Source organism: Seriola lalandi, unplaced genomic scaffold (assembly GCF_002814215.2).
Source record: "Seriola lalandi dorsalis isolate HSWRI2012SDOR001 ecotype SW California unplaced genomic scaffold, Sedor1 jcf7180002054842, whole genome shotgun sequence".
Taxonomy (NCBI): domain Eukaryota; kingdom Metazoa; phylum Chordata; class Actinopteri; order Carangiformes; family Carangidae; genus Seriola; species Seriola lalandi.
In genome coordinates this window covers 342,968-355,763 of record NW_019525395.1, presented here as the reverse complement: position 1 = coordinate 355,763, position 12,796 = coordinate 342,968, and the positions used below count along the sequence as shown (strand labels likewise).

Sequence of the window (12,796 nt, the reverse complement as noted above, 5' to 3'; positions counted from 1 at the left end):
ATAGTAAAGCATAAAAAGTCATGAAAACAGCATAGTTTAATAAGGCATAAAAGCTCCATAGTATAGTAAGGCAGAAAAAGTCATCAAAAGGTCATAGTATAGTAAGGCATAAAAAGTCAGAAAAAAGTCATAGTATAGTAAGGCATAAAAATGCCATAGTATAGTAAGGCAGAAAAAGTCATAAAAAAGTCATAGTATAGTAAGGCATAAAAACGCCATAGTATAGTAAGACAGAAAAAGTCATAAAAACATCCTAGTACAGTAAGGCATAAAACGTCATAGTATAGTAAGGGGTAAAAAGTCAGAAAAAAGTCATAGTATAATAAGGCAGAAAATGCCATAGTATAGTAAGGCAGAAAAAGTCATAAAAACATCATAGTATAGTAAGGCATAAAAACAGCATAGTATAATAAAGCATAAAAAATCATCAAAAGGTCATAATATAGTAAGGCAGAAAAACGTCATAGCATAGTAAGGCATGGAAAGTCATAAAAAGGTCATAATACAGTAATGCGTAATATAGTCACAGTATAGCGATGTATAAAAATTCATAAAGAATACAGAAGGGCATGAAAACGTCATAGTATAGTAAGGCATGACAACTTATGAAAAGGTCATAATATAGTAATGCATAATATAGTCATAGTATAGTGAGGCATAAAAATTCATAAAGAATACAGAAGGTCATGAAAAGGTCATAGTATAGTAAGGCATAAAAAGTCAGAAAAAAGTCATAGTATAGAAAGGCATAAAACCAGCATAGTATAGTAAGCTATAAAAACAGCATATTATCGTAAAGCATAAAAAATCATCAAAAGGTCATAGTATAGTAAGGCAGAAAAAGTTATAAAAATATCATAGTATAGTAAGGCATAAAACCAGAATTGTATAGTAAGGTATAAAAACAGCATAGTATAGTAAGGCAGGAAAAATCATAAACACATAGTATAGTAAGGCATAAAACCATGATATTGTAGTAAGGTATAAAAACAGAATAGTATAGTAAGGCATAAAAAATCATCAAAAGGTCATAGTATAGTAAGGCAGAAAAAGTCATAAAAAAGTCATAGTATAGTTAGGCATAAAAACGTCATAGTATAGTAAAGCATAAAAAGTCATGAAAACAGCATAGTATAATAAGGCATAAAAGCACCATAGTATAGTAAGGCAGAAAAAGTCATCGAAAGGTCATAGTATAGTAAGGCATAAAAAGTCAGAAAAAAGTCATAGTATAGTAAGGCAGAAAAATGCCATAGTATAGTAAGGCAGAAAAAGTCAGAAAAAAGTCATAGTATAATAAGGCAGAAAATGCCATAGTATAGTAAGGCAGAAAAAGTCATAAAAACATCATAGTATAGTAAGGCATAAAAACAGCATCGTATAATAAAGCATAAAAAATCATCAAAAGGTCATAATATAGTAAGGCAGAAAAACGTCATAGCATAGTAAGGCATTGAGAGTCATAAAAAGGTCATAATGTAGTAATGCGTAATATAGTCATAGTATAGTGAGGAATAAAAATTCATAAAGAATACAGAAGGGCATGAAAACGTCATAGCATAGTAAGGCAGAAAAAGTCATAAAAACATCATAGTATAGTAAAGCATTAAAATTCATACAGACAATATTATATAGTAAAGCATAAAACGCCATAGTATAGTAAGGGGTAAAAAGTCAGAAAAAAATCATAGTAAAATAGGGATAAAAATGCCATAGTATAAGGCAGAAAAAGTCATAAAAACATCATAGTATAGTAAGGCATAAACACAGTATAGTAAGGCATAAAAAATCATCAAAAGGTCATAGTATAGTAAGGCATAAAAACGTCATAGCATAGTAAGGCATGGAAAGTCATAAAAAGGTTATAATACAGTAATGCGTAATATAGTCACAGCATAGCGAGGCATAAAAATTCATAAAGATTACAGAAGGGCATGAAAACGTCATAGTATAGTAAGGCATGACAAGTTATAAAAAGGTCATAATATAGTAATGCATAATATAGTCATAGTATAGTGAGGCATAAAAATTCATAAAGAATACAGAAGGTCATGAAAAGGTCATAGTATAGTAAGGCATAAAAAGTCAGAAAAAAGTCATAGTATAGTAAGGTATAAAAACAGAATAGTATAGTGAGGCATAAAAAAATCATCAAAGGGTCATAATAAAGTAAGGCATAAAAAGTCAGAAAAAAGTCATAGTATAGTAAGGCATAAAAACGCCATAGTATAGTAAGGCATAAAAAGTCATGAAGACAGCACAGTTTAATAAGGCATAAAAACACCATAGTATAGTAAGGTAGAAAAAGTCATAAAAACATCATAGTATAGTAAGGCATAAAACGTCATAGTATAGTAAGGCATAAAACGTCATAGTATAGTAAGGGGTAAAAAGTCAGAAAAAAGTCATAGTATAATAAGGCATAAAAATGCCATAGTATAGTAAGGTAGAAAAAGTCATAAAAACATCATAGTATAGTAAGGCATAAAAACTTCATAGTATAGTAAGGCATCAAAATTCATAAAGACAATATTATATAGTAAGGCATAAAACGCCATAGTGTAGTAAGGGGTAAAAAGTCAGAAAAAAATCATAGCATAATAAGGCATAAAAACGGCATAGTATAGTTAGGCAGAAAAAGTCATAAAAACATCATAGTATAGTCAGGCATAAAAACAGCATAGTATAGTAAGGCAGAAAAAATAATCAAAAGGTCATAGTATATAGTAAGGCATAAAAATGTCATAGCATAGTAAGGCATGGAAAGTCATAAAAAGGTCATAATATAGTAATGCGTAATATAGTCATAGTATAGCGAGGCATAAAAATTCATAAAGAATACAGAAGGGCATGAAAACGTCATAGTATAGTAAGGCATGACAAGTCATAAAAAGATCATAATATAGTAATGCATAATATAGTCATAGTATAGTGAGGCATAAAAATTCATAAAGAATACAGAAGGGCATGAAAAGGTCATAGTGTAACGGGTGAGGTTTGGACCCAAAAGCAGCACCGACAAGAACCGATGTATTGGAAATCACTTTTATTGTCAGCAGAAGCAGGTAAATAAGCACAGTTCAGTTCTAAGGGGAATGGCAGTCTTTGAGGGGCTTGGGGAAAATCCGCGGGCCCGGAATGAAGCTGTTGATGAGGCAGCCGTACCAGGCAGAGGACCGAAGAACCAGCAGGAAAGTTCTCACGCTGCAACAGTGGAGGCGAAGGACTCAGAGCAGCCCCGAGAACAGGCAGACGAAGACCAGGAAGGGGCAAGGCAGATTCGTGGTCAAAAACACAAGGGCTGAAGTATTTACCTGGGCAGAGACAAGGCGGGTAGGTCGGGAACAGGCAGGGTCGGAACCGGGAGATCAGTCGAAGGGTAATCGCTGGAGAGTCTTGCATGGGGACAAAGAACAATCTGGCAGTGAGTGTGGAGGAGAGTGGAGCTTTTAACCAGGCTTGATTGCTGATGAGCTGCAGCTGAGTGAACAGGTGAATGGAGTGACTGACGAGGTGGGTGTGGTTGGCAGCTGGGGTGAGCAAGGGAGTAGTGAGTGAAGAACTACTGAAGGCAGGTATGTATGGAGGACAAACCATGACACATAGTATAGTAAGGTATAAAAAGTCAGAAAAAAGTCATAGTATAGTAAGGCATAAAAACGCCATAGTATAATAAAGCAGAAAAAGTCATAAAAACATCATAGTATAGTGAGGCATAAAACCAGCATAGTATAGTAAGCTATAAAAACAGCATATTATAGTAAAGCATAAAAAATCATCAAAAGGTCATAGTATAGTAAGGCAGAAAAAGTCATAAAAACATCATAGTATAGTAAGGCATAAAACCAGAATAGTATAGTAAGGTATAAAAAGTCAGAAAAAAGGCATACTATAGTAAGGCATAAAAACGCCATAGTATAGTAAGGCAGAAAAAAATCATCAAAAGGTCATAGTATATAGTAAGGTATAAAAATGTCATAGCATAGTAAGGCATGAAAAGTCATAAAAACGTCATAATATAGAAATGCATAATATAGTCATAGTATACTGAGGCATAAAAATTCATAAAGAATACAGAAAGGCATGAAAAGGTCATAGTATAATAAGGCATTAAAAGTTAGAAAAAAGTCATAGTATATTAAGGCATAAAAACGCCATAGTATAGTAAGGAAGAAAAAGTCATTAAAATATCATAGTATAGTAAGGCATAAAAACAGCATAGTATAGTAAGGCATAAGAAATCATCAAAAGGTCATATTATAGTAAGGCATAAAAACGTCATAGCATAGTAAGCCATGAAAAGTTATAAAAACATCATAATATAGTAAGTCACAAAAAGTCATCAAAAGGTCATAGTATATTAAGGCATAAAAACGTTATAACATAGTAATGCATAACATAGTCATAGAATAGCGAGGCATAAAAATTAATAAAGAATACAGAAGGGCATGAAAACGTCATAGTATAGTAAGGCATAAAAATGCCATAGTATAGTAAGGCAGAAAAAGTCATAAAAACATCATAGTATAGTGAGGCATAAAACCAGCACAGTATAGTAAGGTATAAAAACAGCATACTATAGTAAGGCATAAAACCAGCATAGTATAGTAAGGTATAATAACAGCTTAGTATGGTAAGGCATAAAAAATCATCAAAAGGTAATATTATAGTAAGGCATAAAAACGTCATAGCATAGTAAGCCATGAAAAGTCATAAAAACATCATAAAATAGTAAGGTACAAAAAGTAATCAAAAGGTCATAGTATATTAAGGCATAAAAACGTTATAACATAGTAATACATAATATAGTCATACTATAGCGAGGCATAGAAATTCATAAAAAGGTCAGAAAATAGTAATGCATTAAATAGTCATATTATATCAAGGTATAAAAAGTCATAAAGATAACATAGTATAGAATGGCATTAAAACTTTATATTATAGTAAGGCATAACAATGTCATAGTATAGTAAGGCATAAAAAGTCAGAAAAAAGATCATCGAATATTTAGGCATAAAATTTCTAGTATTGTGAGGCATTAGAGTTTCCTTTTATTCTACTGTGCCTGTCATGAAATGCCATCAAAACATCATTGTATATTTAGTCATAAAAACATAATATTTTAGTAAGGCATAAAAATGTTAAGGCATAAATAAACGCATAGTATTAATGTTGACATTTTCATCGGATTTTTAGACAGACTCATTCATAATTTGTTCTCCACCATTTTAGTTTTTACTCCTGCTAGCAACCTGACTGTAGCCTACAGAAGACAGAAGCCAGGGTTATCCTGCTAGCTAACACTAGCTAATATGGTTAAATAACATCAGGTGACATTTTTCTGACGACGTCAGGTACCATTGTGATATTCTCACATGTCGTGAGCCTTCAGATAGCCCCTGTCCTTGTCAATCAAATGTTAGCATGCCTAAATTGGTCGTCTTGGAGATGTAGCCTCTTGGAGGGTACATTGATCTAATATGATTTCCCATATGGTACGTATACAGATTGCAATGATAGAGGTGGCAATTGTACAACTCAAAATAATAATTTTTGAAACAATGGGTCTTTGACAACTGTTGCAGATTTCATCAGCTGTCTTGAAACTCTTGCTGTTCAGGGAAATTGTTCAGCTAACTGTTGCTTGCTAATGCAGCTACAAAGAATTCCCAACTGTTCACATAAAACATGCATCAGAAATTTCTTTAGTCTGTGTGATTGATGTCTTTGGTTTAGATTGTGGCAACAGGGGTGTGCCACACGGATCTTTACCACCTCTTTGAGGGCATGCACAAAGATGGCTTCCCATCAGTCCTTGGCCATGAAGGAGCTGGTATTGTGGAGAGCGTCGGGCCAGGAGTCACTGAATTTCAGCCTGGTCAGTTAAAACTTAAAACCCCAGTTTTCATTTGTCTAATTACTTGTATTTCTTTGCCTGTAAGACTTAGTGACAATGGCTAGATCAAAACCATAGAGTCCACCTTTTCACATTTGATTTATTAGTTTGTAAATTGGCCTAAAAATAATGAAAGTAATGTTGTGTAATAAGTAATGGCTACATTGTTTTTGAATTTCAGGAGACAAGGTGATTCCTCTGTTCATTTCCCAGTGTAGAGAATGTCGCTTTTGTAAGAATCCTAAGACCAACCAGTGTGAAAAAGGATGGTGAGCTCATCTTTTTCATCTCATCTCTTAGTATCCAGGATGTGTGCATCATGTTACAGACCTATTTGATAGTGCATTAACATTGTAAGCATTACATTATGTGCTTACATATGTCATAGTGGTCTCTATTATAAACGATGTGGGTATGTGATAAGGAATAAATCGGTCCGACAAATTCTGGATTTTTCTCTTAACTTTAGAGAACACAGATCTATCAAACCATTACACTTCTATTTGAGCCCCACTAATTCTGCTCACTCCCTCTTTCAACTCAACCCCATGGGCTCCCTCCTGCCTAAGCAATGCCCACCAGCTATAGGAGCTGATAACACTGAATATGTGCAAACAAGGTTATAGACAGTAATTACATAAAAATATGCTAAACTTACTTTGAGCAGTTATGTCGACATAACACAGTCCAACCTGTGTTTCGGCAATAATGTTTAACTAACACAATTTCAATCTCACACTATGTCAGCACAAATTTAGGTGGTTTCGGATTACTCAGAACATTTTTCTTGCTTTCCTCCAACAGAAGCAATGGACAAATGTAGCCTCAGATGTTTTCATTTTAATTAATTCTCTGTTCAGGGCTTCTGGTCGACATGCTATGATGGCATCAGCAGACTCCAGGTTTACCTGTAAGGGGAAGAAGGTGCTGCAGTTTATGGGCACCAGCACTTTCTCACAGTACACTGTGATGAACCAGATCGCTATAGCAAAGATCGACCCCACTGCCCCTCTGGACAAAGTCTGTCTCCTTGGATGTGGCATTTGCACAGGATTTGGAGCAGCAGTTAATACTGCTAAGGTTTGTATGTCTTATTGTTGGGCATAGTCCAACATGTATTGGTGAAGGCTAATACCTGCTGTAATGAATTCTTCTCACACCATCCTGAGATAATTTATTTTCTCAGACATTGGAAATTAACCATGTTTATTACTGTAAAGAACACCAAGAAGTCCAGAAGTCTAAAGTGACATGTTTAGTTATTGCCACTTTAGGTTGAACCAGGCTCCACCTGTGCTGTGTTTGGCCTGGGAGCTGTGGGATTGGCTGCAGTCATGGGCTGCAAGTCTGCAGGAGCCAAGAGGATTTTCGCTGTTGACATCAATCCAGACAAGTTTGAGAAGGCAAAGGTGTTCGGTGCGACTGACTTTGTGAACCCCAAGGATCACGATAAACCCATCAGCCAAGTGCTGGCTGAGATGACTAATGGAGGAGTGGACTACTCCCTGGAGTGTGTTGGGAATGTGACAGTCATGGTGAGGCATACAGAGAGGTTTATATAAGACACAAGATTTGAAGGCTCATTGTAATTGAGGTTATTTCTCAAGAAGAAGTCTAACTACTACATTTTCTCAGTTACTTTGGGGATTTGAACCCCTGTGGTTACAAGGCCACTGACTTTGTGATGTCTCTGATCATCTAGCGCAGCGCCTTGGAGTCTTGTGTGAAAGGCTGGGGTGTCAGCGTGTTGGTTGGCTGGACAGACTTGTATGACGTTGCCACTCGACCCATTCAGCTCATCGCTGGACGCACATGGAAGGGCTCCCTGTTTGGAGGTGAGACGCATCGCACTAATTAAAAACCCTACTGCAGCTGTCATGGTCATAGGTGGTTATTTGTCATTTTTGATTGGTTGTCAGTCTCACGAGGGTGGGTCTTACTTAACATGAGCTGGAGATGTGGATGTGTAAGATTGCAGATGCAGATTTCGTTATGCATTCATACTGCAGATGAATGCATAAATAAACTTTTTGTTAAGACCTTGAAGGATAATGAATGATTACCCTAATCCCTTAAGCATTTTTATTATTATTTGTCTGCTGTCGAGTGAGAAGCACTGCAGGGAACAAATTGAATGACAACAGATAATTAATTAAGTTAACTGATTAGGTTTCAGGTAAGGCCAACTTCCTTTTCTTGCTGATTGGTAATCCAAGGCATTTCTCCTATATATTGTTAATAGCTGTGCAGTAGCCGCTTAAAATGATTTAACCCATGCTGTGACATATTTGGGAATCTTGTTCAGGATTTCATGAAAGCCGGCTTTTGTTTGTGTGGGGTTTTGTTTTGTGAGCTAATACAGCTAATGTGCTTTTGCCAATGTGTTAACAGGAAGGGAAAAGTCTCCCAAGTTGTATTCAACTCACTAGAAAAGGATTCACTGCCAGGTTTAGATATAGGAAGGTTTGAGTTATTAATGGATTAGCCACTCAGCTCAAGAACCCTCACTTGCATAGTTGTGTGTATGGCAAACTATTTGTAGCATTAGCATTAGTTACAGGAAGCTAGTACAGAGAGAGGATAGAGGTTTTGAGTGACGATTAGTGATCAGTCTCTTGATTACTTATGAGTGAACAATTGGTGGGAGACATGATGCTGATGATAGTGTGTTGTTTGTGCCTTGTTAGAGGCCAGTTTGTACAGTGTGGGCTTGGTGGTTGCAGTTCAGTATTTATTTCCGTATAATGCTCAAATGCATGGCTGTTTGGCAGTTTTTGTTTATCAACAGCTGTAGCAGTGCCTTAAACATCCCATATTTGACACTTTTCCAGTATTTTATTTGAAATTTTAATATCTACAAGAAGATATATTTAAAAAGATAAGATATATTTATGGTTTTAAGAATCAAAAACCATCTCAATGTAGTTTTACATCCCTTCTCTCCGGAGCTCTAGAGGTCTGTGATTGGCTCTTTTCTAAGTGATTGAATAAAAATATAGCAGATTTCAGGTAAACACTGAGGAGAAACTGAGGGTAATGGGTTTAAATAGGCCCGGCTTGGGGCATGGCTGGGAGGGATGACTGCTTTGTTGTGACATCAAAAAGTTACAGAAGTCCTAAAGGCTAATTTTAAGGCTCAGTCTCTGTGGACTGAGTGCTTTGATACTTTCACAGTATTAATATAGAACCTAGACCTGCTTTATAATCAAAAATGACGTGGAAATATCACTTGATATGGGACCTTTAATGGTGTCTGATTAGGGACAGGAAGTTGGGGATGGGAGGGTGTAACCTATGCTAGTTGGTGTCATTTTATTATGTGTGTGCTCTCTGTGGCTCAGGTTTTAAGAGTAAGGATGGTGTGCCTCAGATGGTTAAAGCCTACCTGGACAAAAAGGTGAAGCTGGATGAGTTTATCACTCACAACATGACCTTGGGCCAGGTCAATGATGCCATTGAACTGATGAAGCACGGCAAATGGTGTGTTCATACTTTCTCCACTATTGATGATTTACCAGCTAGCTGCAAACATGAACAATTAACAAGTGTCTGTTTTGTTTTTCGTCCACAGCATTCGGACAGTCCTGAGTGTTTCTCCACAATGACACCACTATGTTGCTTTCAGTGAAGACCAAAATCATCATCACCTGCAACTGCGTCTGTACTGAACCTCAGCACAGTATTCATACACACATTACCATGCACATAATAATGGGATCTGCACAGTGTATGTACATGCCTGACCTTGAACAACCAACACCTTCTAGTGGATTATGTGCAGATTGTCACTGTGAGAATCATCTGTAGTGTTCCTGTAAGCAAAAGCTAAAAATGTCAAAAGTGCTTATGGAGCAAAATAAATGGTCCAAACAGATGTGTTGTGGTTTTGTTGTGTTGTATGTATGTATGAAACCTTCTATACAATGTCACTAAGCTCCGCATTGCATTGTGTATTGTGTGACCAAAGTGTTGCTGTCAGTCTAACAGTTTTAGCTCAGATTCACTCAGATCACCCTGGTTGTCTCATTGTAATAACTAGGCAGGTGGCTTTGGATTTATTCTGCCAGGATAGTGACATTAATTTCTTTTCATTTTTATTTTATTTGACAAAAAAACACTTTGCAATAACACCGTAAGGGCAATGAAAACCTTTTTTTTCCTACTCCTTACTGTAAGTGATGGATTTAAGTGAACAGTTGTGGTTATTTTATAGAGGGTTTCTTGTATTTGTGTTCTGTGTGTGCTCTTCTCACTGGCCTGAAATGTGCAGGGCAGAGTTGGAAGATGATGATGTCACATATTTCATTGCACCAATTTAATATTTCGATCTAATAATCCTGTTTGGCTGTTTAGCTTACATACTTGCTGATATTTTAAAACTGAATCTTTTCACTTTTGAAGAGAAATCAACTAACAATAAACTGTAACTATGGGTTATAATAACCTGAACAACTCAGCTCCATAAAGCCTCCTCATATGTTGCCCAAATTTGAGTAATAGGCACTGATAACATAACGCTTTTTCTGTACAGTCCTTGCCCATCAGAATCTTTTGGTCCTGCAGCTCTCTTTCTTCTGTCTCAACTCCTCTCTCATTTTTGTTGCAGAAATGGCCACAGCTGGAAAGAAGGGTACGTAATTCAATATAGGAGTGCTCATATGTAAAACTGTGATGCTTTTTTCAGATAGACAGACAAACCTTGCATCAGTGTATTTTACGTGATTATGAGATTCTTAAGTGATCATGAAATATTTTCAAATTTCTGTGTATTTTATGTTTGTGTATGTGATGTTAATTCAATGATTCTTTTAATTACTGCAACAACAAAAAAATTCCCTGCTCTGACCCACCCTTGGGCCAACGTTACTCAACATTTGCAGTTCACAATAAAAGGCTGAGTGAGAGGGAGAGTGCTGAACAGGTCATCTGTGGTTTTCAATAAGTAGTGCATACATGAAACTGTGTGTTATAGTCTACAAATATAGTTGATTAACTAGGCTATGTAGTTGTAGTTTTCCATTATATGTCTGACTTCTAATAGCAGGACTTGTATTCCCTGTAATGTAAACTTTGTCACTGTTGTGTAATCTTTTATCTTTTAAGCTGATATTAGTGGCCATATATTTCACACTTGTTGCAGTCTCGTCCTTCTATCCCCTCGATGAAATGTTTCATGTCCTATTTTCACTTGGCTCCAAACAATTTTACGTAACTGTTTATATTGGCAACTGTGAGAGGCTAGTTAGTAAAAAAGATAATGGTGGAAGTCACAGTGGAGTAAAAACACTCAAAAATTAGGAAAAAACACTTCATGTGTGATAAACACATTTATCAAGTGTTTCAACATCTGATTTACCAACCCTACATTAAATTATGCTGTTAAAGCTCAAATTTGCCAAATACCTCATGTGTACACCTGTGAGTAAGGTTAATTTCATTAACGAAAACTGTGATGAAAAACATTGTCAGGGACTTGGAATTTGGTCAGAGGAAAGGGAGGACAGGCTCCTGTCAATCTTAGAAAAAATTGTGAAAAACATGTAATGAAATGATTGTGTGCATTTCTATTTATTTATATATTTATTAAAATGATCTATCTATGAAGTATCAAATAGTCTATGTTTTAAAAAAAAAAAAAACAATTGCTAAAAGGACAGCCATTAGTCCTGTTATATACCCACTTCCTTGATATTGATATGTGATGTTTCATCATTGTCTATGCAACTTTACATGTTTTGTAAAAAATAACAATATACACTGTTATCCTAAAAAATCCTAACTTGCAAAATTATCTGACAAAAAATTTGAATTTTCTAGATGAGATAAATACAAAGAGTGGCAGAGTCTCAATCTGTGAAGGAAGTGGTTGCGGGGATCATCTATTTCCAGTAGCAGGGAATGATTGTTTTTTAAAGGTAATCATGCTCTGCGAGCGTAACCACCAGCACCTCAGGAGCAGACACAGAATCTGAAAGCTGCTCTCTCACTTGCTCCCCACTGGGATCCGGCTGCTGATGATGGGGCTGTTCATTGTTGTCATATCCCATGTCTGATCCAGCATGTCACCACAGTATAGAGCAATGTTGTGCAAAATTGCACAGCATGCCACAACCCCAGGGGTAAGGGCATGTTTTACCTCTGTTGCCTTAAAAAAATATTGCCCCCACCATCTTGTCTCTTATTATTCCAAAGGCACATTCGGTTATTGAACGGGCCTTGGCATAGTTGAACTTATTTCCACTACTCTCACCACAGGTTCCTGGTGCAGTGTTACAATGGCAGGAGTAATGGGGTACCCACTGACACCAAGGAGAAAATTGTGAAACTGAACTGGACATTGAAGTATAGTATGTGTTTGTATGTGTAACCCATGGAAAGCCACTTGCACTATTCCACTATTGCACTGCCAGGTTAGGCCTGGTCTCTCCACTTCGGCAGGTCGGCGGGATAAAACACTTGCAGGAGCAGAGCTGGACAAAGTGTTTGGTTTCCCCGCGTGTCTTTCGGTTGTTTGTTGAACTTTCTACACTCAGCGGTGAATTAAATCTGCAAAATATTGGCAAAATTTCAAGAGCTTCTGCTGACATTGTTTAGCATTAGCATGATGTTTTGGTGCTAGCTCTGTTAGCTTTGCAGCAATGCATAGAAAAAACTGCCAATTCAAGGCACATACCGGTATAATCAGATTTGGATGTAAACCATGCAGTCATGGTTTGAATGTAGAGCTTTTGATTTTAGCCTTGTATTTATTTGTGTTCTGTAACTGATTGATTAGTGATATCTCTGGCTCTTGTGAAAACCTTGACAAAAGTACAGTGAACTTTAAAATTAGAGATGTTAACAGATCTTTTATAGGTCAGTTTTTTTTTAGCTCCTATTATCTGGATCATTTTGATTGGA

The 12,796-nt window shown here is 36.3% G+C and overlaps 1 protein-coding gene across 1 annotated transcript; it reads left to right on the top strand.

Moving 5' to 3' along the window:
- The first annotated feature begins 5,711 nt into the window (after positions 1–5,711).
- LOC111670219 (alcohol dehydrogenase 1-like) lies at positions 5,712–9,770 on the top strand. The gene is made up of 7 exons (XM_023426854.2): positions 5,712–5,878; positions 6,078–6,165; positions 6,757–6,976; positions 7,171–7,431; positions 7,599–7,731; positions 9,238–9,376; positions 9,468–9,770. Exons 1-7 carry the CDS (start codon positions 5,788–5,790, stop codon positions 9,499–9,501), a joined length of 966 nt encoding a protein of 321 aa, XP_023282622.1. The 5' UTR covers positions 5,712–5,787; the 3' UTR covers positions 9,502–9,770.
- The last annotated feature ends 3,026 nt before the right edge of the window (positions 9,771–12,796 follow it).